The 23,162-nt window shown below is 42.2% G+C and overlaps 4 protein-coding genes across 4 annotated transcripts; 2 read left to right on the top strand and 2 right to left on the bottom strand.

Annotated features, from left to right (window-relative positions):
* Nucleotides 1-362: 362 nt before the first annotated feature.
* Nucleotides 363-3,797, top strand: zgc:174895 (uncharacterized protein LOC100126024 homolog). Its single transcript, XM_057049400.1, has 6 exons — nt 363-851; nt 2,116-2,256; nt 2,324-2,417; nt 2,659-2,805; nt 3,265-3,360; nt 3,435-3,797. Exons 2-6 carry the CDS (start codon nt 2,134-2,136, stop codon nt 3,575-3,577), a joined length of 603 nt encoding a protein of 200 aa, XP_056905380.1. The 5' UTR covers nt 363-851; nt 2,116-2,133; the 3' UTR covers nt 3,578-3,797.
* Nucleotides 3,598-7,365, bottom strand: rab34a (RAB34, member RAS oncogene family a). The gene is made up of 11 exons (XM_057049398.1): nt 7,130-7,365; nt 6,478-6,590; nt 6,309-6,400; nt 6,152-6,217; nt 5,317-5,418; nt 5,176-5,240; nt 5,051-5,102; nt 4,895-4,976; nt 4,481-4,571; nt 4,265-4,372; nt 3,598-4,188 (listed from the first exon to the last, which is right to left on the bottom strand). The coding sequence occupies exons 2-11, from the start codon at nt 6,550-6,552 to the stop codon at nt 4,121-4,123; spliced, it is 801 nt and encodes a 266-aa protein (XP_056905378.1). The 5' UTR covers nt 6,553-6,590; nt 7,130-7,365; the 3' UTR covers nt 3,598-4,120.
* Nucleotides 7,366-9,271: 1,906 nt separating this feature from the next.
* On the bottom strand, nt 9,272-14,381 carry tlcd1 (TLC domain containing 1). The gene is made up of 4 exons (XM_057049399.1): nt 13,879-14,381; nt 13,027-13,109; nt 11,692-11,774; nt 9,272-10,819 (listed from the first exon to the last, which is right to left on the bottom strand). The coding sequence occupies exons 1-4, from the start codon at nt 14,082-14,084 to the stop codon at nt 10,421-10,423; spliced, it is 771 nt and encodes a 256-aa protein (XP_056905379.1). The 5' UTR covers nt 14,085-14,381; the 3' UTR covers nt 9,272-10,420.
* Nucleotides 14,382-16,152: 1,771 nt separating this feature from the next.
* Nucleotides 16,153-23,098, top strand: nek8 (NIMA-related kinase 8). Its single transcript, XM_057049622.1, has 15 exons — nt 16,153-16,243; nt 16,814-17,019; nt 17,133-17,365; nt 17,461-17,592; nt 17,748-17,956; nt 18,046-18,125; nt 18,304-18,488; nt 18,709-18,856; nt 18,995-19,071; nt 19,320-19,437; nt 19,566-19,716; nt 19,975-20,138; nt 20,229-20,381; nt 20,891-21,049; nt 21,680-23,098. The coding sequence occupies exons 1-15, from the start codon at nt 16,197-16,199 to the stop codon at nt 21,706-21,708; spliced, it is 2,091 nt and encodes a 696-aa protein (XP_056905602.1). The 5' UTR covers nt 16,153-16,196; the 3' UTR covers nt 21,709-23,098.
* The last annotated feature ends 64 nt before the right edge of the window (nt 23,099-23,162 follow it).

The raw sequence follows: 23,162 nt of genomic DNA on the forward strand, positions 1-23,162 counted from the left end.
GACTGATTTATTGAATATTAATTTATAAATTATCAAATACTAAACATGCACCAATTCCTTTGTCTATCAAACTATAAATACAACTGTTTACCAGGCGTAACTAAACTCTTAAATGTCTATACATATTTTCAGTTACTATGAAAAGTTTACTTAACGCAATCACCTCATTATTTACTAGACTTATGATCTCAGCACTGAACTGCACTGCAGTTATTGTGTGTTTTTATTTGTTGCACCCTTTAAAACAGTTAAATCAGAAATAAGTAAATGCTTCTGTACGCCCCTAACAATTCTTATATATTGGACAAACAAGCAGCAGAGAGCTTAGTTTAAATTCTTTTAGATGTAAAACGTTATAACGTTCAAAAAGTGTATTATAGTGCCCTCTAGAGCACATTTGAAGTAGATACAGTTTTTGCCATTAACATTACATTTTTATTTCTTCCACTGACATGAGGAATCACCCCAGACTCTAACCTTGAGTTTGTCTCTTTTGCATTGTGTCATTTGTCTATTTTATCCTGTAATGATTGTAAAGGCCTCTCTTAGGTACATCTAGTTCATACAAAGTGTCCTAGATGCAGACCATAAATCCCCAAATGGGAACATACTGTATTTCCTTAGTGCTTGTTTCCCTCAACTGTTGACTTAAAAAAGACAGGGAGCTTAAGCTACTTTTGCAATCATAGCCGGGATCATTAACAGAATCAGCTACCATTAAGGAGGGAACAGCTTAGAGGTGGGCGGGGTTACCAACTGCATCTCTGTGTGATGGCACCATGACCAAGGGGGGCAGTAATATCAGACACTACCAGCATGTGACGGATAGGACACAATGAGAAGACCTTCTGGTGAGTAAATAATTGTTACTGTGTTTACTTTGTGTTCTTAGTTCCGTTTATATTCCACCAACACACTCTCTGGGGTCGAGCGGTGTATGGGACACAGAGACTGTTTGTTTTTTACAAATAAAAATGTAACAAATTAAATTCAGTACAATCTGAACAAATGGAACTCCAAAGAACACCCTTTCCACTCCTCCCTCCTCCTCCCTCCTATCTTCTGTCTTGCTTCTTTTCTCTGCTAATATTGCTCATGACAACAAATGGGACGTGGTACAGAGATGAACCTGTGCAAAGCTTATGTGGTTCATGGTCAAAATAGGAGGATATTCTGACAATATATCTACCCTGCCTAACCCAAAACCTGCTGGTTCAATGCCTTTTTGTAGGAAACTTACGAATCATATGGAGATGTACTGTACTTCACTGATATACGGCAGGGAAGGAGATTTAAGGAGAAGAGCTTGATGATATAGCAGGCTTGGAAACACTGATCCTAAGGTTGCAGGGCCCCAGCCAGTCTGTCGCTGAAGCATCTGAAAATGTTGAAGCTTTCATGACAAAACAAATGATGTGGAAACATCAGCTGTCTGAGATCATTCGGTGGTGAAGCATGTTTTGCTGCAAGTGAGAAGCTGCAGTAGGAATTTGGTGAGTGGCAACAGGCGCTCTCAGGTGTCGGGCCGTCCAAGCCAAAGTGACTAAAATAGTTCATGTTGAGAAGTGAGGTTTGAACAGTTGAGTGTTTTGGGTTGTTTTTTTGTCTTTATTACATCGAAGCAGTGCCATTTGCTTGACTTTAATGCCTCTGGATCATTAAAAACGTGTAAGAGACACAATGATTACAAAGGTAAAACCGTGGGGAGGTGAGGTTTCTCTCAGCTGGAAGGTGAACTCTGGGGCCTTTAACTCAGCCTGAACCCTGCTGCACGCAATCAGCATGACATTTCAGATGTTTTCTGTTTCATCCGTCTTGCCATCATGAAATAGGCTGAGATTTTTTCATTTGGCTCTTTCTTGATCATTTTGATATAGTAAATAAGGAATGCAGAGATCAATTAATTTAGTTATGTTTGACCTTTACATTCAGGATGGATGGATGGGTGCAAAGATGGATGGATGGAGGGAATGGTGATCAGAAAATGTTTTGTTAGCAGTACTTCTGGTTTCCTGCTCTGGAAATGTTATTTAAGCACCACCTCCTGCCCCCCACCACTTATGCTGCTTGGACCCATTAAGGGAAACGTTCATTGGCAGTCGCCCTCTCTCACAGATTTGTGCGCAGTACCAAATGGATGTGCTGGCTGTTCCTGCAGACAGATGGAGAGGATGGTACTTGTCCCTGATGGCGCCCAATATAAAAGGGCCAATGTTTGCCTGGTTGGACCCATCCAGACTTTACTGCAACCCTCAGGTATCACAGAATGGGGGGGAAAAAAAGATCATTGAAATGGTTCATTCCATTTTTGCACTTGTCTCAGGCTCTTGCAGACTGTGTCCAAGATCTTCTCCGGCCGTTCCATGATGACACCATTGACCTGGTGGCTGGGATCGATGCTATGGGCTTCATCCTCGGTAAGATGGCGACAGAGAGAGAGACCCGTGTGGTCGGTAAAAGGGCAATCCTGTGGTTTTATTTTAAGAAGCTGTTACTCTGAGAGCCTACGGGACAAGAAACCCAACTCCTTTGGAGACTAAATTTAGATAAGTTGCCTCATGAAACAGCCCAGGTCAAAACACATGAATATTCCCTCTGTTTATACAGTGAAAAGCATGATAATGCTGAGTTTTCATCCTCATTTTCTGCTCTCTCCAGGGGCATCTGCAGCCATCACCCTTGGAAAAGGTTTTCTGGTGCTCCGGAAAGCAGGACACTTGTGCGTAGCAACACAGAGCCAAAGCTACAGTGACTACACAGGCAAAGAAAAGACTATGGAAGTAAGAGTGGATGTGCTAAAACCAGGTTAATCCATTCAGCTTGTTTTTGTTTTGTTTTTTTAAACACCATAACCCCGTTACACATTTCTGGGCAATGTTTAGAGGTCTAGTTTAGTGTGAGGAAGTCACAGTTGGGATTTGGATTGTTTTTGTTCTTTTTTTGATACCTAATGGGAAATCTTTGCATAAAGATGAAATTCCAAACAAACACTTCACAAAAGGGGATTATGTGACTGACGCATGGGTCTCTATGCATCTTAGACTTTTATTAGTTTAATTTGGGAGTTAATTGGAGGATAATTAAGATAAGAAATAAGAAAAGAAACTTCTTTAAAATCATTTTTAATAATCAAAAACAATCCTGACGTATTTATTTCCTAGACCTGCCTCTCCCAGAGTGGATATATTCAGCACAGCGCCCTCTAGTGTTGAAGGAGAAGCAACGCTGATTTCATATGACGTTATTGGCCCTCCTCCCCTGCAGGTATGAGGGTCCTGCTGATCGACCAGTGGATAGAGACGGGAGGCACGATGAAGGCTGCCATCCAGCTGGTGGAGAAGCAGGGGGCTACAGTCGCAGGTCAGGCAAGGTGACGGCGAAGCAGCCTCGCTGCTCCGTGGCGCCTCGTGTAAATGTCATGTTCTTTCTCGCAGGAGTGGCAGCTGTGGCCATCGAGAACTCCGAAGGGGGAAAATGGATCAAAGAGCATTACAAAGCTTCCCACTGCATCCCTGAAGAACTGCAGGGTCAACTGGACAGGAGGAATCTTGATTTCTTTAAAGGCCCTAACAACTGAGGACAAAAAGACAAATGATACTTTTGAAGAAATAGTTTATTCTGCATAGTTATATTTTCATTTTTTAAAAAGATGTTTCCAAAATCATCATCGTTCTGTCTGTTTGTTTAACACCAGATGTAATATTAACAATGTTTATCAATATAAAAATGCTAACTGAAAAACTGTCACTCACTTTATTGTAAATAAAAACTAAACAGAGCTACGAATTGCAGCACAATGTGGTTAAAAATATCTGCGTGTACAACTGCTGGAAATTCTGGGGAGAACAAGACATTTCTGTTCCTCCATCCTGCATTAATTTCTTGTTTTACGCGACCTCTCAAAGGAGTGGAATGAAAAGAGAAGAGTCAAACGCTGAAAAAAAAAAAAAAAGTTACAGCAGCAACAGTGAGAATAAAATCGGCCTCAGTCATTCTTTGGCATTGCTGCTGTCTTCCCTAAATGACTGAGGGGAAACTCTTCATCTCTCCTCAGCCTCCGACTGAGGAAAGAAAACTGTCCATCGTTCAGTCCTCTGACCTCCAGCTGCTGCTTCCTTCATCACTGGCAGCAGTTGGACTGTTTCTTCTTGGACGATCTGTTCAGGTTGCTCGAGTTGCTGCTGATTCCTGAAACAGACGACGGGCTGGGTTTTAAAACCGGCGGCCGTGAGACGGCGGTCGGCGCTCTAGGAGGGATACTCACTGACGACCTCGCCGATTTGCCTCGAGCCGCTTTTCTCCAACTCGGCGAGGACGCTGGTCTCGAACGCCAACGAGGCGACTCGGAAGAAAAACTCGTTCACGTTTTCCCCTAAAGCGAGGCCGACAAAAGCAAGGTGTAGAGACCAAAGTTAAAGGGCAAAGGTCATGCTAGTCAGCCCCCGCGCCTCAATGAACGCCCAAAAAGTCCCAAACTCACCCGTCAGCGACGACACAGCCCAGTACTCCGCACTGAGCTCCTGCGCCAGCTTCAGCGCTTCCTGCTCCATCTGAGAATACTGAGCAGGAGACTGACAGAGGAAAAACAAGACTGTTATCCATAACACCGAGTTTGTTTCTGCTCAACTTGCCAGACGTTGTTCAAAAAAGGTGACGGTACGACTCTGGAAATTCAGACTACTGCTATTTTATATTCAAAGTGAAGGATTTTCCTCGGGAGAGGGGGGGGTTTCACTTTGAAAAGTGAATTTATATTCTTTGCAGCTGCAGGACGGAGAACAACATTCCTGAAGTTTGAGGCGGCCGCTGCTAAACCAAACGCCTGACATCCGACTCCAGAACAAACACGGACACATTCATGGCAACGTCCACGCTAAATGTTATTAAGACGTACGCTCAGGTCTTTCTTTGTGCCCACCAGGAACAGCTGGACCGCTGTGGGGTCGTTCTCCTTCAGAGAGTCTTCCAGCCACTGCCTGCAGACAGGAAGAGGCAACTTTACACAAACTGTAAGACGACGAAACGAGCGGCTCAGGATAAACACGCTTACCTGACATGGGAAAAAGAGCCAATATCGTTGACATCGAATGTGATGATCACAACTGAAACAGAAGCTCCATGAGTCTAAAGTCTTTCTCAGCTTTTGGCCACTTTACTGCTGTATAAATCCCTCACCCTGAGCGCCTCTGTAGTATGTGGAAGCGATGCATTTGAACCTCTCTTGTCCTGCGGTGTCCCACCTGTGCCACAGAGACAAAACCGAAGGTTCAATGACCTGTGTTACTGTAACCGGAGTAAGGAAGAGGGAGTACTCACAGCTGTAGGCTGAAGGGAACACCCAACACCTCGAAGCGCTCCATCTCAAAGTCAACACCGATCGTTGCTTTGTAGTTCTTATCAAAAACATCCTTACAAAACCTAGAAGCAGGATTAAAACAGTCACACGGAGCAAAGTACTGACGGAAGAGACGAGGTCACTGTTGAAGGAGAGGAGTAACCAGGCAACCTTTAACTGCTGGATGTTACCAAGACAAACATGCAGTTTATTGCAGTGACTTTACTGCAGTGAAGGTTACACAGGAAGGCAGCATTCAAGCACCTTTTTAACACAAAAAGGTCCGAGCGTTGTCTCAGCTGTAGTTAGCTCAGTGTGCCAATTTTTTTAAAAAACAACTCCTACAGCGCAACATGAGGTTCTTGCGTCACGTCATAAACAAATACTAATCTGTGGTTTAACCACCAGATCATTACTGTCTAATGAGGCTCAAACAAATCTAATCCAACCTGGAGTTTGGATTATGGTAGATAAAATGACTACTACAAAAGTGATTGACGTTATTATCATATATTATGTCTGCGCAAAATAGGGAGGAATGCCAACATTTCCAAAAATAATATTGTGGAAAATATAGTTTAAAGTTTAAATACAACATTATTTAAGATTTGTGTGATAAAATATAGCAAGAGGCTTCAAAGTTACATATTTTGCGATTAATGTTACAGCTCCATTATATCAGGTGCTGTGGATTTAATAGTAAAACATTCCTGAAGAAGCGTATTCTTCTCTGTGGGGGGCACATTGTTACTGGAGTTATTTATTTCCTAGACCTGCCTCTCCCAGAGCATTCGACTATTAAGTGTTTGAGCTCACCTATTAATCAGACAGGTCTTCCCCACGGCCAGGTCCCCCACAACGATCACTTTAGAGATCTTAAACCTGACAAAAGAAGAAAAAGCAGGCCCAGAATAATCAACAGGGAGAGAGAATTACCCAAACCCAACAGCTCTCCGGTCCCTGCTGTCCTCACCCCACAGTTCCGGTCCGCTGCTCCTGACAGGCCGTCTTGACTTTGTTGTTAAAATCCTCCTTTGTGTGCAAAGCTGCTTCTTTCCTGAAACACTGAGAGGGACGAGGATGAATGTGTGAGGCCGTGAACCCACTTTCAGGTACAAACCATCGTCTGTTTCCGTGGTCACCTGAGGGAGACGGGCGATGACGCGGTCCTTTCGGATGGGAGGAAGGACGCTCATGGCTGGGACTCGGACAGACATGAAGTTTCAGTGGAGCCGGTCAGCTGGAGGCGATAAAGCTGAAATCAAGATTATTTATGAGTGACTGTTTCCAAGACATCACTGGTTCGGTGCAAGATACTAATCAGCTTCATGTACAGTAAAATCAACAACAGTCATTATTTAATTTGGTTGGCAACAGGTGACTTGATTCTGATCATCCGGGTTAAATGAGTTAAAATGGGTTTAGCCTTTTTTCACCCAATGTTAACGGCGTTGCCATGGTTGTTGGGAAACCAGAACATTTACTGGAGCATTTACTAGCTGGGTCAGCTGGTATTTTGTCGTTGTGGCTTTGCGATCGGATCTGATCTCCTTAAATCTGTTTTAATCCTTTTGCTCATCGAAGCAGTTAGTAAAGATGTCTAATTTTCGCAGCTTTGCTTCGATCCACCATCATTGTGATCCAGCTTTTTTTCAAAAACCAAAAGGAAGGTGAAGACGCAGAGAAAAGAGGCTGCTTTACCATCTCGGTAATGTAAGCCCGAACATATTTAAATATACATGAGTAAACCTGTGAAACCAGGCGCGTTTGGGCAGTAAAGTCAGATAACGTTACCGCGACAGGACAGACGGTTCTGCTCTCCTCCTCCTCTAGGATGCGGCTTCTGTTCCTTTCTCGTCCTTAGAACCCATGCAGATATCGAAAGGAAGATGTTTTGAGTTACCGGGGGACAGAGTCGTGGTAGCTCGGCGGAAGTTAGGGGGAGCAGCGGCCGACCAGACCCGCTGCTGACTCACTTCTCCCGAATTCTTTTTTCCTTCACTCCCACATTTCATCTCCTTCGTTCGCCCCCTAGCGGCAGTAATGAGGAAATGCATCTCCACGTGCCCCTGTGACGTCACGAACTCCATTTGAAATATAGCCGTGTTGTGTGTGTATATATTCGCATATTTCATATTTCAGTCGTTTTATGTGTATTCTAGTTTGAATATCTATTGCATTTTTTTTAATTCCTGCGTTTCTGCATGCGAGTGTGGCAGTTGCAGATGATTACGATTTAAATGGCGGATGCTACTGCACACATGTTGTGTCTTGCCACCTCTGCACTACAGGGCCACGCACAGATACTTTTTTTTTGCAGGATTCAGTTTTACTTTTTTCAAAGGTTTACAGACAGCTCACAATGTTACACTTGTGGTTAAGCGGTAATGGTAATTGCTATGGACTTGTGCAAGAGGAAAGATGAATCATTTGTGTTATTCAAGGAGCAAATTCACATTTTACAGGCAGAATGAGGACATTTTGGGCTATTTTAGCAGGCCCTCACAACTTCAAAGGGTTGTTTAGGGGTTAAGTCTTGGCTTTAGAATTGGGTTCAAGGATTGGCATTTATTTGTAATGGTTAAAATTTAGATAAGGGGCTTTGGAATGCATTTCTTTGAGAGTCCTCACAAGGATGTAAGTGTATGGTTGCGTGCATCTATAGGAACCTACATTTTATTCAACAATACAGAAGTAAGCATCCCGCCATCCTGAATTCTCAATTCGCATAAAAATATAACTTGTAATTGTATATAATGACCACACGATGGCAGCAAAGTGCAGGTTGTAGTTGGTTTATGTCGCCAAAAATTATATTAATTAACTTTTGTTTTCTTATATTATGTTACAGAAAATATTTAGCAATTAGACCGATGAAGTGTTATCCTGTGCACACAACAGAGCAAAGAGCTAGTTTGAGCTTATTTTCTAGTCTTTGCTGAGAATAAGATTTGATATAATTTCAGTCTTAATGGAGAGATCATAATTTAATTTTTCATTACACTTCTGTTATACATGTTTAATGAAATAATAACTACTTTCTAAATGCCATTTTTTCACATTAATTTCGTATTAAATATAGAGCACAGAAATTTGCCAGTTATGCAACATTGCATGTAAATGCAATAAAGGTATGTAATGAATCAAATAATCAGATATTCATAATTGCATTGTAAAATGACTCCATAACCAGAAATATTCTGTTAATATATTATTCAAAATTATTTGATAATGTAGCCATGTGTACCATGGTGGTATTTCATTAAGAGTTATGCCTTATCTTGTGGGTCATAGGGAACATTATTCATGCAAAGGTAGGACTAGGCCATAAAGCCTCTAACAAAAGAGTGTCTGTTAACTTTGTACAACTTATCTTACGTGAAAAAGTCAGTAAGTGAATCAAACCTTTACATCAGCGGACCAGAGAGTAAACTGCAAAACATGCTTTTTAAATGTAAAAAGTACGGGTACTGGCCAAAGATCGCTGGTTTGAGAGGGATGTCAAGGAAGCCATCCATGTCAAATTGGAGAAACCATCCTTAAACAGAGGTGGTGGGCTAAGGCACTTCCTATCACCCACATACAATGCAGACGTCCACTCCTTCCAACAACAAACCAAACGTTCACACCATTTCAGGAGACCTTGAGACTCACCACCATGTGAGCCAGAAGAGAAGGGGGAGACACCTCAACTGAAACTAGGTGAACGACCCTTCCAACGACCCTGCCAACGACTCTCAGATGACCACCCAGATCATTAGCATGCTAATGGTCCACAAGGGCTATGTTTTCAAGCTGTCTCCAGTGTGTTCAGAACTGAAGAAGCCTTCTGGTTAGAAGGCGAAATGTCTTCAAAAGAGAAGAAAAATAGTCCAGTTGACACAGAAAACTATCTTGGATAACTATGACCTGGATGCTTGAGAATCTACACAGACATGATTTTTAAATGCTCTTTATTTGTTTTTAAAAGAGCACCAGATGCATTACTGTGGTCAGTTTTTAGTTTAATGTGTGCTTTTAAATATTCTCCTCTTAAAGGCACCGGTGGTATAAAGGCACTAAAGCACTTGTTAAATTTTGTCCATACCTGTTTGGACAATGTTGGCGTTAAACATTGAATGCACATTTTTATTGTACACTATCAGCACGTATGACTCTAATCTGTTAGATTTTAAATACATATATTCATATATAATGAAATGATTATGTGGCGGACTTTATTATCAGAACAATATTTTAGACTCCACACAAATTAGTAGAGTGTAATTGGTGATGATGGTGCTATTTTAGGGAGATTTTACCATGAGCATCAGACTGTTAGATGTTAAAGAACAACAGACGTGAGACTCGATAAAGAGGTTAAAGTGTCTCATCGGCCATGAGTGGCATCATTAAAACAGGGAATGGTGGTAAGACTAGAGATCAATTTGCAGAAAAACAAGTGTATCCAGTAGCTTGTAAAAGACACACCTGTACACAAACATAAGTTCACATAAGCACAACTCAAACATGTGACTCCCTCATTACACTTTAAGGTAAAAGTATCAAAAGTTAAAAACAAACAAACAAAAAAAACACTTTTTTTGGTTGTTAAATCAGATAGTAATTGCCGTAGGTAATACACTAATATGGGTTTTGCTAATTAAAGCTATGCTGTTTAAATATAATCTGGAATTTGATATTCCAGTCTGGTACCACTTTGACTGTAAAAGACCTGTCTTTCGTGTGCCTCTGCTTGATTTCACTCATTATTTTTTGAATATTCTATCAGCTGAGGTCTGTAACACTGGCACACTTCTGTGGTGGCGTGACGAACTCAGCGTTCACTGGTTTCATGTTGACTACTGTTGTCAATCTTCCAAATAGCTGACAATAATTTCAATTCACAACAAGTGATTTTAACTGTGAATTCAGGTTAACGTTGCCATATTGTTTTTTTATCTTTTCCAATTTAAATCTCCGACAGCGGTGTTTTTTTGCAGGTGCGACACGACAGACAAAAAACAAGAAAGATCTTGACAGACGAAAACAGGTCAATTCCCAACCTGTGTAAAAATACAAAGTAGTCCCATCAACCTCCCTCAGTCAGTCGCTCAGGAACTTCCTGCTGCTGTGCGTCCCGTTCTGCTTCTCCGAGCTTTTCCTTGGCTGGCAGAAGTCGGCGCGCAGCAGTCGGTAGAAATAAATCAGGATCATGATGTTCATCACCATCAGGGAGAGCAGGAAGCACCCGCTGTGGTCCAGCCAGGAGTAGTTGTCGAGGATGTACCAGGTGAGGTAGAACTGTGTGCTGAGGCGGAACGTGATGTAGGTCAGGAGGTTAACGAATTTGTTGACGTGGTAGAAGGTGGAGGACTGAGCGCCCGCCAGTTTCAGCATCAGCCGCAGGTGTAAGGTGACGCTGTTGACCTCCACGAACAGCGCGATGACGGCGCCGGAGACGTACAGCTGAGTGTAGAGGCTGTACAGGAAGCACCAGATCACCTGGAGAGGCGAGACAGACAGACAGGGGCCGTGGATCTCCTTCATTTCTTATGAATAAATGATTCCTGTCACAGTGAAACATAATCAAACTCGGTTATCCATAGCTGGATAAAAAAAATCAAACCCAAGCAAGCCAGACATTTTATATTTAGCTTTTTATTTGTCATGGGAAATCTGGGATTATTCACCCCACTAGGAAGAATGTCATTAGGAGTTGAATAAAGCTTTTATAATACTGGTGCTTCTTTGGGTCTCAAATGTTGATTAAAGGAAACTTGAGAAAGCGGTCACGACGTGGTCATTACATCTGCGCCGCTCATGAGTCATGGCTTTCAATAATTCACACCAAGAATATGAATATTACTTTAGCTGAGGCTATAAACAGCATTTTATTATTTTCCTGCATCGCTCTCAGGACTGACACCAGCGCTGCATTCAAGTCAACTCAGGCCAGACAAAAGATTCTGTTGTACGTCTCTAAAATGATTCTCTCCGCTTTGGTCTGATTAATCGGTACTGAAATAAAATCTTCAGCAAACTTCACGTGAAGCAGATCTTTACAGAGTCTCATAACCAGAATAATTAGTTAGATGTGCTCACTGTCAGACTCGTGTGTAAAGACAACATGAAATAAACCTAGCTGTTGTTTCCTTGGCTTGAATGAGTTAAAGCATGACAAGGAGGCATTGCTATGAACTAAAAGTATATTTTAACTCAAAACAAACTAATCCAGTGAGAAAAAAAGCTCCAAAGGGAAATTACACTAGATGATATCCATAATCTCAAAATAAATTCACAATAAGAAGCAAAAAAAAAAGAAAGGAATTTAGATGCAGCAACTGCAATATGTGGCTAAAATAAACAAGTCTTACCAGTGCGTGATGGAGTAAGAACTCCCACGATCCCCGTGCATGTCCAGTCAGGATAATATCACCTGCGTCTTGCACGAAATACCCTGAGAAGGGAGAGAAGCTGTCACCAAAGAGCAGACTGAGAAGAAAAACACTTCCACGGTTGTGTTCTTTTTAGTAAAACGTCCCAATGATCCGACTGCTGCTGAAACTGTACAGGCTCGAGGACGCATTCAGATTCACTATTTGCTGCAGGTCTTTGTTGGTCCGTTTACAAATGCTCAGTTTTCACGGATGCTTGATTTTATTAAAATCAAAAGTGTTGTCTGTGATGTAAGTAAAGCTGTCACAATAACACACATTTATAAACGCTCTTTTACACGACTGCACTGCACATCTGAGAGGTGTCACGAGGTCTAAAGTCAGCATATGTGTTTATGTGTTTTTATTTATTTTATTTATAAACTGACTGTGAGGGAAGCTACAGTAATGCTGCGTTTGTCCAGCAACACTTGTTTGACCCGCGGCGACGGTGTCACCATCCAGCCACATACAGTGAACGTATCTGTCACCCTGGTTCAGGGCAAGACGCCCGACACCGTCAAACTAAAGACATCCGATGGGCTTTTCCTGGTAAATTTTCCTCAAACTCAACTAGAAAAATGACATATTTGTAGAAAATGAGGCAGAGTTTCTATTAACACACACCGTGTGTCTCATTTAGCTGAAGGTATTTAAGTAACCAGCAGTTCCTGTGTGCCTCTTTCTGACTGGTACACTGAGGCCACACACTGAGGCCCTTTATTTTGAAGAAGACCAGTGCCAGTATCAGCCTGGGGTTGGTCCCCGGCGGAAATAATAAGTGTTTGCAGTTGTCAGGGCTGTTCTTCTCGGAGGTGGGTCTTCATGGTGACAAAAAAGATGCACACAATGGACGCGGACGCACTCAGTGCAGCTGAAACAGACCACCGAGCCCTTGGCGGATTAGATTTGGTGTCCATGGTGATCAGGGGTGACGCCTTGCTTTATTAACACAAGGGAGTTTAAAAAAACAAAAACTAAAGTTGAAAGTTTTACACCCTGGGCAGTAGCGTCAGGGGGGAAGGAAAAGCTGCAGATCAACACCTGTCTTGCAGGTGTATGTTGGCTGGTCTTTATTATAATTTGAAGTTTTGACCCCTCTCTGTGACCAAGCTTTTAAAAAGCACCTGGAGAAAAAAATCTATCATTTTAAAATGGTCAGAGATTGGAGAGAAAAAAAGACAAACAACACAGAATTTTGCATTAGAAAGAAGAATTCTAGTGAATTCTCGCTTCCCCCGAGGCTTTCGCTGTTCTTTGCATAGCTTTACTGACCTGTTGAGACGCAGACGAGCAGGTAGGACATGTGGGTGTGGAAAGAATGAATGTTGCTCAGCGTCTCGGGCCATACCACCACGCTGGAGAGGGACACATACGGATAGATGGGTGTGTATTCAGCTCACGCTCATATACATGGACTCCCCCTGGACAGAGAGGCCTGACTGAGCAGAGACATTATTGTCAGCTCTTTAGGCTCTATTAAACCTCTGGCCAATGAAAATAGTAATAGGATCAGACCTGCGTCTATAATTTTGGACAGCTTTGTCCCCATTACATGGTTTTTCCAGTTTTAAAAACCGAGATATTCCTCTTGGTGCCCTCCCTGCATAAACACGAGGTTATTAATGAATAACCTGCTTTGTATTTTCCATCAGAATCTTTGGATCTCTTCAGCCATATATTGATATTATTGCACATTACATGCAGCAAATAAGTGGTGAAAACCCAAAATGCTTCAAAAGTCTGGTTAGGATGACTCATAAACACCACCCCCACCCCTGAGGAACAGCTTCACATGGAGCTTTCACAATAAGTGATTTCCCAGCAGGTTTTTCCAGTTGATTTATCTCCTTATTGTTGCTTGACAACTGACTCAAAGGTTGCAAAATTCGGTAGCACAACTAAATGACGGTTGCTTGTGTGCTCCAGTGTCATTTCCCTCCCCACCATTAAATACCACTGTCTCCCACACCTCTCACCCTGTCTGAACATAGCCTTCTTCTCCTGGCTGCCACAGACTGTCACTGATGCTGTAGACACACACGCACTCACACAGCACGTCATGTGGACTGTGAATAGACAATAGTGTCCCAGTGCAGACGGACAGATGTTTGGATCGGGACTCACCACGACAAGGCCCATGTCCCAGTCAGCACAGAGTGCACCATGGACACCGAGAGGTTCTTCCACTTCCAGGAGTAGAAGTCATTGTGTTTCACGGCTTTGGGCACGGGCAGCTGTTGGAGCAAATGGTGCACCACCCTGAAAATCAGGGAGAACGCCAGCACTGACGGGCCCGGGTGACTCTTGAGCGCAGGGACCAGCGCGTCCATCCTCGCCTCCTCCCTCGCTCTCCCCTTTGGCCTCGGAGCCGCCTGCTTTCCTCACTTCCCCTTCTGCAACGATCCCCTCGCCTCGTTGACTGACAGATGCAGGACTGCAGCTGCAGGAGGACGAGACTCAGCTTGGAATGATGATCTCTCACGACCTCAGCCTTTCTGTGTTACGAGCCCAGGAGTGGAAGGACTGGAGGTTATTCCTGTCAGAGCCCATTCCAATGTGACGGCGTTTGTCTGCTTTGCAGCGCAGTCTAGCGCCGCTGTCGGCCCGCCTGCCTGAGGAATGAGGCTGGGAGTGGTGGCGGGGGGAGCGGGGTGGGAGGCGCTGCAGCCGCCGCTCTGTAGAACCATAAAACAGGGAGGAGTTAAGCAAACCCAAAGTTTAGTTCAAGTCTAATTTCTACCCCACAACACTTGTTTGAGTAACGTTTTTTTAACCTTCCTTTATATTGTTTGACATGGTGTAATAAACACTAAATTCAGAAATATTTTACACTCCGATGCTCCATCAGTGACATTTTTTCAGACACTTTGAGACCCTAAAGCCTCTGAAATGGATCGCTGCAAGCATGTTTACCCTATTCAAATCAAACTGTTTTATGAGCATTAAAACTTTGTATAGCCGTTTTCATAATCTATAAACATTGTAAACATCTACTCTGTGTGATGTCTTTTTTGATGTCCGTCTTGTGTGTATATTTTAACGAAAGCTGTATTTTGAACTTCCAATTTTCAGATTCATTTTTAAGTCACCCAATTCCCTCTTTTCAATGTTGTCTGTCCACAACAACATTGTGTTGTCTGTCTGCTTTACCTGTGTTTAATATTAAATAAGGAAAATACTCCAGGTGGCAGTAAAACCTTAAGGTTGTCCTGTGTCTCCTGAGCGCACAGTTTTTTCCCCAGCCACTTGGAGGCGACTCTCTATACTGTAGGTTAATTCTTTTCTTACGCCATACCATCAAAGCTCGAACTATGAAACCTGTAATTAAGATACACACCCAGTGAGCACATGGCTGCCTATGAGTAAACACTCTGGGCTTGGAGAGACAAATGTAACTTAATATATTGTGAGTCTGGGTTTTCTGTTAGGTTATTAAAAGAGAGAAGATTTTTTTTTAAAATCAGACACCCGTGCCTTCCAAATTTCAACAATATGCAAAAATGTACAGTTTAGAAGGTGCTGTCTGTTAATATACAGTACATCTTTGTGAATGTGGTTTTGGGGGTAATTGGTCTTTCAGGCAAAAAGGGGTTAAAAGGTTAAATGATTCTCACTGACTTGTGAAACCTCTAAAGGTAGACCATACATACCTCAGGGTTTAGTTTTAGGTATCAGTTTCACTGCCATACATTTTGCATTCCTGGTCACTAGCTCTCACAAGAGGTGGATTTCCTGTTGCGAGTGAGTAAAATATGCCACAAAGCTGGTCTGAGGAGTACTCAGGCTCCTCGAAAGGCCTGACTGGTGAGAAAGTGCAAACACTTGTTTGTAAAAAATCAAATCACTTTTCCAATGTATTTGTTCTATAAATGCATATTGCAGAGGAAGCTATGTGGAGAGCAAAATAAGGATTGCAATTTGTGAAGTATAATTATTTTAAATTGATGATAATGCTGGAGGTATGTAATACAACACAGGCCATGCTTTGTCACAGTACAAAGCATTTATTATCATTTTGGCCTGTAGTAAGTGCCCATGCTGTCTCCTTCCCGGCGCTTCATAATCACCCTATGTCTGGTGTGTAACATTATCTCTATTCCATGTGAAAGAAATTAAACAGTTCTATTTGGTTTCTCCTCTTAACTTTCTGTTATAAAGAACTGAAAAAAGAAAACCGATAAGAACTGTGATAATTTAAACTTTTTTCTACGAATATTTCTGTGCTGAAAACGGGGGCTAGGCAAAAATATTAATTAATCATTAATCTTTGAACCAAACATTCCCATTACTGTATGGACAGTCGTATTTTACTGTTCGCTCATACTTTTGCGACGCTATTGTGACGCGTTCGAGTTTACAGAGGACATTTTTGTCCTTCGGCGCTTCCTGTAGTAGCGGGGACGGGTTGCCTGGAAACGGCGGAAACGTTTTAGGGCGCAGCGATGGAGAAGTATGAGAAAATCAAAGTTGTCGGAAGAGGAGCTTTCGGGTAAAAATTGCGTTTATAAACTTATAACAAGTCACACAATAACGTCTTTTATATTGCTAATATAAGAACCACTCACTATGTAATATCTGAAAAGCACGACGACGCAGTTTTTTCCCCAAAAAGTAACGGGATGCGTCAAATCCGCCCCCGAAGAAGGAAAAAGGTCCACGTTGAACTTTTGCACAGTTTCAGAAAATACATTTTCTAAAACGCGACTTGGTGTGTTATATTCTTTAGTGCTCAAAGATTCGGATTTTGCAAAGTTTTAGCTTATTATGAATGTGCATGTATTATTTGTGTGACATATTATAGCTCCTCTGATATTTTAGCTAGGCTAACAAGAAGGTAACTGGGTACAGAATGTCAGGAACTTATAAAGTCATAAGTCATTAATGTGTGTCAGCAGAAACAAAAACTGGTATTTAATGCACAAGACTGGTGAGACTCACAGAAGGATTTTATTACTGATTTCATCCAACTTCAAACCATGTTCTATAATGGAAGTAAAACTATAAACCAAATCCCAAAACTCACTTTAGTTTATATAATATCCCTTTTTTCCCCTGGCAGGATTGTTCACCTGTGCCGAAGGCGCAGTGACGGGGCCTTTGTCATCTTAAAGGAGATTCCAGTGGAGCAAATGTCGAGAGATGAGCGCCTGGCAGCTCAGAATGAGTGTCAGGTCCTAAAACTTCTCAACCACCCAAATATCATCGAATACTATGAGAACTTTCTAGAAGATAAAGCTCTCATGATAGTTATGGAGTATGCACCAGGTTAGCTTTCTGCAATATCATATTGTTTATTTTATTTAATGTATGTATGTTTGGTTGATTTCTGTGAATTGGATTACTTAAGGCTATTATGTTCATTTTCTTTCCTGATGCAGGCGGAACCTTGGCTGATTACATACAGAAAAGATGTAACTCACTGCTGGACGAAGACACAATCCTTCATTTCTTTGTTCAGATTTTACTGGCCTTGTATCACGTTCACAACAAATTCATCTTGCACAGGGACCTGAAGACACAGAATATTCTTCTGGACAAGCACCAGATGATCGTCAAAATTGGAGATTTTGGCATCTCCAAAATCCTTGTCAGCAAAAGTAAAGCTTATACAGTGGGTTGATGTTCTCATAGTTCAAAACTTTACATTACTTCTTCTTTTTTGGACACGATTTTAAACAGGATGTGGTGTCTTCTTTTCTCTGGTAGGTGGTTGGGACCCCATGCTACATTTCCCCAGAGCTGTGCGAAGGAAAGCCGTACAACCAAAAGAGTGATATCTGGGCTTTGGGCTGTGTTCTCTATGAACTGGCCAGCCTTAAGAGAGCTTTTGAGGCTGCTGTAAGGACTTTTAATCTTTCATTCAACAGCATGTAATAATTCAAGTAAAACACAATTGCATTCTAATTTACAAAGCACAATAATACTATACAAGATACATCAAATGGACATATTAGTAGATTCACTGTGCAATGGTTTCATTTTTTGTCCTGTAGAATCTACCCGCTCTTGTGCTGAAGATCATGAGCGGAACCTTCGCTCCAATTTCAGACCGGTACAGCCCAGAACTTCGACAGCTCATCCTCAACATGCTCAATCTGGACCCATCTAAACGACCCCAGTTAAATGAAATAATGGCTCTTCCCATATGCATCAGGCCCCTGCTGAACCTCTACACAGACATAGGCAATGTCAAAATGCGCAGGTAATATTGGAGGACTGATGATTTAAAGTGGTCATTTTCACTCACTTGATTATGTTCCACCAATTCTTTTCTCTTTTATAATTTTCAAGAATTGAAAAGCCACTGTCAACTGTGCAGCCTGGTCGTCAAGGACGACCAGGAGGACGAGTTCCAACAATTAGATCCAGAGGTCAAGCAAACTTTTTTCACATTTGACTAAGTTATATGCTAAAATAAAAATATGAATGCACTATTCTGCCATAGGTCACCACTCAAAATGACCTCAAAATGTCAAAGAAAAAAACAGAATTTTAGATATTTTTTATTCTTTTTTACCAATGTGGTTGTATTGTCTGGGCCTGACACAGATGGAACTATCAGCTTAGGTTCAGGCAAGGTTCATTCCCTCCCACTGTCTTCAGTCTATACCTGGGGAAATGGAATCTCGTCACCCCTCCGCCTGCCGATGCTCAACACTGAGGTGCTGCAGGTGTCTCTTGGACGCACTCAGAAGATGGGAGTGACCAAATCAGGACGTTTGATTACATGGGAGGTCTGTATCCAACAGAGTTTTATATACTTTAAACCAGATCTTGGATTCTCTCTGCTATGTGAATGTTGCTGGACGATTGTTACCCACACCAACATGTTTAAATATGGTTTTAAAGTAATGTTCAGGACATAAAAGGAAGAAAAATACAGCCGTCTAACCTGACTGACCATTGAAACTCATTGAAACTTTCACATGTTTTCAAAATGATTTATTGTTGCAGGCGCCCTCGGTGGGGTCCGGTGAGGTCAGCCTGCCTGGTGCCGTGGAGCAGATGCAGCCGCAGTTTATTTCACGTTTCCTGGAGGGTCAGTCTGGTGTCACCATCAAATCTGTGTCCTGCGGAGATCTGTTCACAACCTGCATGACAGGTCGGTCGACTGCTCATCTTTGTTTCAGTCAAGATCTGTAGATCAGTGACCACGTGTCCCGCAAGGGAAAATGGTGTATTTGTTTTTTTGTTTTTAAATTTGGTTATTTGGGTAATTATTTCTTTTGTCCCACCCCAGACAGGGGCATCATTATGACATTTGGCAGTGGGAGCAATGGCTGCTTAGGACACGGTAACTTCAATGATGTTACACAGGTAGATGTCACACTCCGTCACACACATTCATTGATTAGATGTCTCTTAAAGTTAAGGAAAAAAATCTTTAATTTTTAGTGGTTCTTTTAAATTTTAATCAGTCTTTCATACTCATTTAAAGAGTAAGATGCCACACATATCACTGGACCTTTTTTTAAAAAAAAAAAGTAGTGTGCCACAAGCTCACTGGATCCAAGCAGGATTTTGATGGGGTAAAAATGATGATATTCCTTTTGTCTCTGTTTCAGCCTAAGATTGTCGAGGCACTCCTCGGCTATGAGCTGATCCAGGTGTCATGCGGTGCGTCCCACGTCCTGGCAGTGACCAATGAGAGAGAAGTATTTGCCTGGGGAAGAGGAGAAAATGGTACAGTACATCAATCTCTTCTCTTTACACTCAGTCGGTCTGTTCTCCAGATATCTGTCAGTTGTTATCTGGGTTTTGACGGCATCTTATCAGCGAAACTACTTCCTCAACTCTGGTTTTTACTGCAGGTCGCCTCGGGTTGGGAACTCAAGACACACACAACTCTCCACAGCAAGTGTGTTTACCTGTGGAATTTGAAGCTAACAGGGTCGTATGTGGAGTTGACTGCTCCATTATTATCAGCAGCCAGTACAGCATTTTGGCATGCGGAAGCAATCGGTAATTATTCTGCATTTGAACCATTACCATTAGTCTCAGTCTCACCAGCTAATAATTAGTTAAAGAATATATTTACCCTTTAACGAGGAGACGTGGCAGCTGAGTCAGTCTAATTATGCTTTTTGAGATGGTTATTATTTATTGTTCGCTTTTGTGGCGTGTCTGGCCAGTGAGGCAGCATTCTTCGAGCGTGACAAGCATGAAGAGCCTTGAAAGCATCTTTAATCATTGACACATTTGTCATTTTGATGCTGCCAGGTTCAACAAACTGGGGCTGGATACAATTACAACAGGAGAAGAACCAAATCCCTCAAATCAGGTGGAAGAAGTACACTCTTACAGACCCATCCAATCAGAACCCCTCTGCAGTGAGAGGATAGTTCACATTGACATCGGGACAGCTCATTCTGTCGCTGTAACAGGTGAAATTGTTGCAATTCATTTAATAAAATAAAAAAAAGCTCCCCATTTGCAAGGCTTTCATCAGTTTACGTTAGGTTTTTCTTCTTTAGAAAAGGGTCAGTGTTTCACCTTTGGCAGCAACCAACACGGGCAGATTGGCTGCAGCTCTCGTCGGAGCAGCCGCGTTCCTTACCAGGTGCCCGACCTCCAGGGCATCTCCATGGCTGCCTGTGGAGACGCTTTCACTTTAGCTATCGGATCCGGTGAGTGCGGCCTTTTAATGCTAACTAAGTCTTTGTGACGTCAGGGAAGTGGATTATTTAATGTTTCATCCATTCATCACAGAAAGGGTTGTGAGCTGAAATGCACTCTAGCGCACGTTGTGTTTGTTAACGGCGTAAAGTGCACAGGGATATTAGCTAATTGGCTAAACTCACAAGCCCATTAGCATGGCTTTAAACACATGGATTAACAGATGTATAATGTGTGTATCTGTGTGTTTAAAATCCCAGTTATTGTTCTTAAATCCAAGAATAAAAGGCTAACATGTTATATTGTGTCAGCCATTGGCTCCCTGGGGTATAATCCAACAGCAGCAGCCGTGCCTTTCAGCGTTCCTTTGTTCCTACAGACAGAGCATTATGCTGCCACTGCAGAGGAGACAGCGCTGTCAGTTAAAGATTTGTGTCCATTAACGTGTTTAGAGAAAGCCTCTGTGAATAAGGAGAACGGGCGACTGGATTCTTCCCCTTCTGTGATCTGTTCTCTGCAGAGGGGGAGGTTTACACTTGGGGAAAGGGGGCCCGAGGTCGCCTTGGGCGCAAGGAGGAAGACTGCGGGATTCCAAAGGCGCTGCAGCTTGATGAGAGTCACCCTTATGTGGTGACATCGGTGGCCTGTTTCAACGGCAACAGCCTGCTGGCAGTGAAACGTAATATTTTCCCTATTAACCTTCTATTACCTGTCTAACAAACACAGTGGTGAAATGGAACTAAACGAGCACTAATCCTCGGTTGAAAGATGTGCTAAATATGAGACAAGATTATTGTACGGAATTGTGAATAAGCCCCTTGGTCCGTCAGAGAGCTCCCAGGCTAAATCAGTGGCTCTAGCTTTATTCTGCGTAATCGCAGACAGGCTGTGCACCCAGGCTGACTTTTACTGCGCAGGAACACAAAGAAATTTTAAATCAAAAATAATGATGGTTCCTCTTCACTACAAATCAGATTTAGAGAGGATTAAATGTCAAATTCCTGAGTCATAAGTAACAGAGATTGATAATCCTGGATACATGGATGCAGTGGAAATGTTTCTTTGACCCGTGCCATGACACAAGGACGGAGCCCAGACTCATATCACCATGGGCTGTACAAAACCAGCACCAATCTATAAAGCATACTTCTGTATACAGTGATTTATATACAATATGTTGCCTGATCTCCTGTTTTACTTAGCCCACTATTACAAAATTCAAATCTATTTTTGCAGTTATTGAAGAGTCAGCAGGTCATTTCCACCTCGCTGCCATTTCACACCTACCTGCTTCTCTTTCATGTTCCAGCTTTGCTGGAAGAAGCTGCCCTGAGATGATTTTTCAAACAAAAAATCAACCCACATCATGAAGGCCAGCACGCCCACCAGCAGAATGAGGTGAAGGACGGGTTCCTCTCAGAGGCCCAGACGTGCACTTGAACGAGTTCCCGTTCTGGTGGAGTTGTAGTTTTGCTCTGTTTTTATGTTAAACATCTGTGAATGACTGTTTGCTTCATTCAGAGGTGTGTTCCAGCAGCACCTGGGTGCCGGTGCAGGTGTATCTCCTACAAGGTTAGATAAAGGAATGTTGTCACATTGTTTCTGTAGCTGGATTACAGGAAGTCATTATTCTTGTGTGCTGAATGAGCGTTTTTGTTCCCCACCGTGCGCAGGGTTAGCGCGCTAACGACCAGCAAATGTCAGACTGGTTTGAAAATCCTTAAGCCACTTGGCGGATGTTGCTGATGAACCCAACGTGCCATTGTGGCCACATCGGTTTCCGCGTTGTGTCACGTTGGATTAGTGTTAACACGAGTTTGAAATGCAGCAGGAAAAGCTACGAGCAGATAACGATGTTTACCGTTTAAAGAAGCATTGTCACCTTTGAGACTTAATGATGTCATCCCATTGTTTACTCAATTACAGCTTATCTTTGTTGTCATAGCAGCACTGTAAATACAGAGAAAGTTACTGACAGACCCCCTGGAATGTAGAGATTTGATAACATGAGATCATAGTCTGCATGAATTCAACAGTTACAGTAATTCAACAAAATTACAATCTGTTTACTGTCACTGCACAAAGACGCCACACAGTGAAATTTAAATGCTTTCCATAAACTTCACTACACGCGTCCTTATTATACACGTGACTGCTGTATAATTGAATGAGGGGGTGAGTGAATGAATAATTAAAGATGTATAAGTAAGTATTTAAATATGTCTGCAGGGCGGAAGAGATGAATATAGCAAATAATGACCCAGCATTGCATGTAAGAGAAATGGTAACATAATTTATTCATTACACAGGAAGGCCAATTCATCTCATATGCATTATAGTCACGGATTAGCATAATTAATTCATATAAACAGCTCTAATGTGGGTTGCCTGATTTCAAATCAGATAAGTGGCAGCCAATGACAGAAAACAATGCCAAAGCATCCTCCTGAGAGGAAATGTAAAAATCATCTCTAGGCAAATAACTGATATGACACAGTTTAATTTATTCTTATTTCCAAAGCGGACCCTTTTCCGCGGAGGCTCATTGTTGTCTTATAGGATGATGTAATGATGATGTAATCTGGTGGCAATACAGCGGATCAGTGATCTAATTATGTGAATACCCTTAACCTATACTCTGCCACCACATTTACCATTGTATTCAATGCATCCTTTATTATTATTGTTCATCATTATTGGAATATTTTAAATAAACTACAAAAGGGGATGCGTTTGTTCATGTCGTGTTTTGTCACCACCAGGGGGCGACAGTCACCATTGCTTGTAGAGCG

Source organism: Takifugu flavidus, chromosome 12 (assembly GCF_003711565.1).
Source record: "Takifugu flavidus isolate HTHZ2018 chromosome 12, ASM371156v2, whole genome shotgun sequence".
NCBI lineage: Eukaryota > Metazoa > Chordata > Actinopteri > Tetraodontiformes > Tetraodontidae > Takifugu > Takifugu flavidus.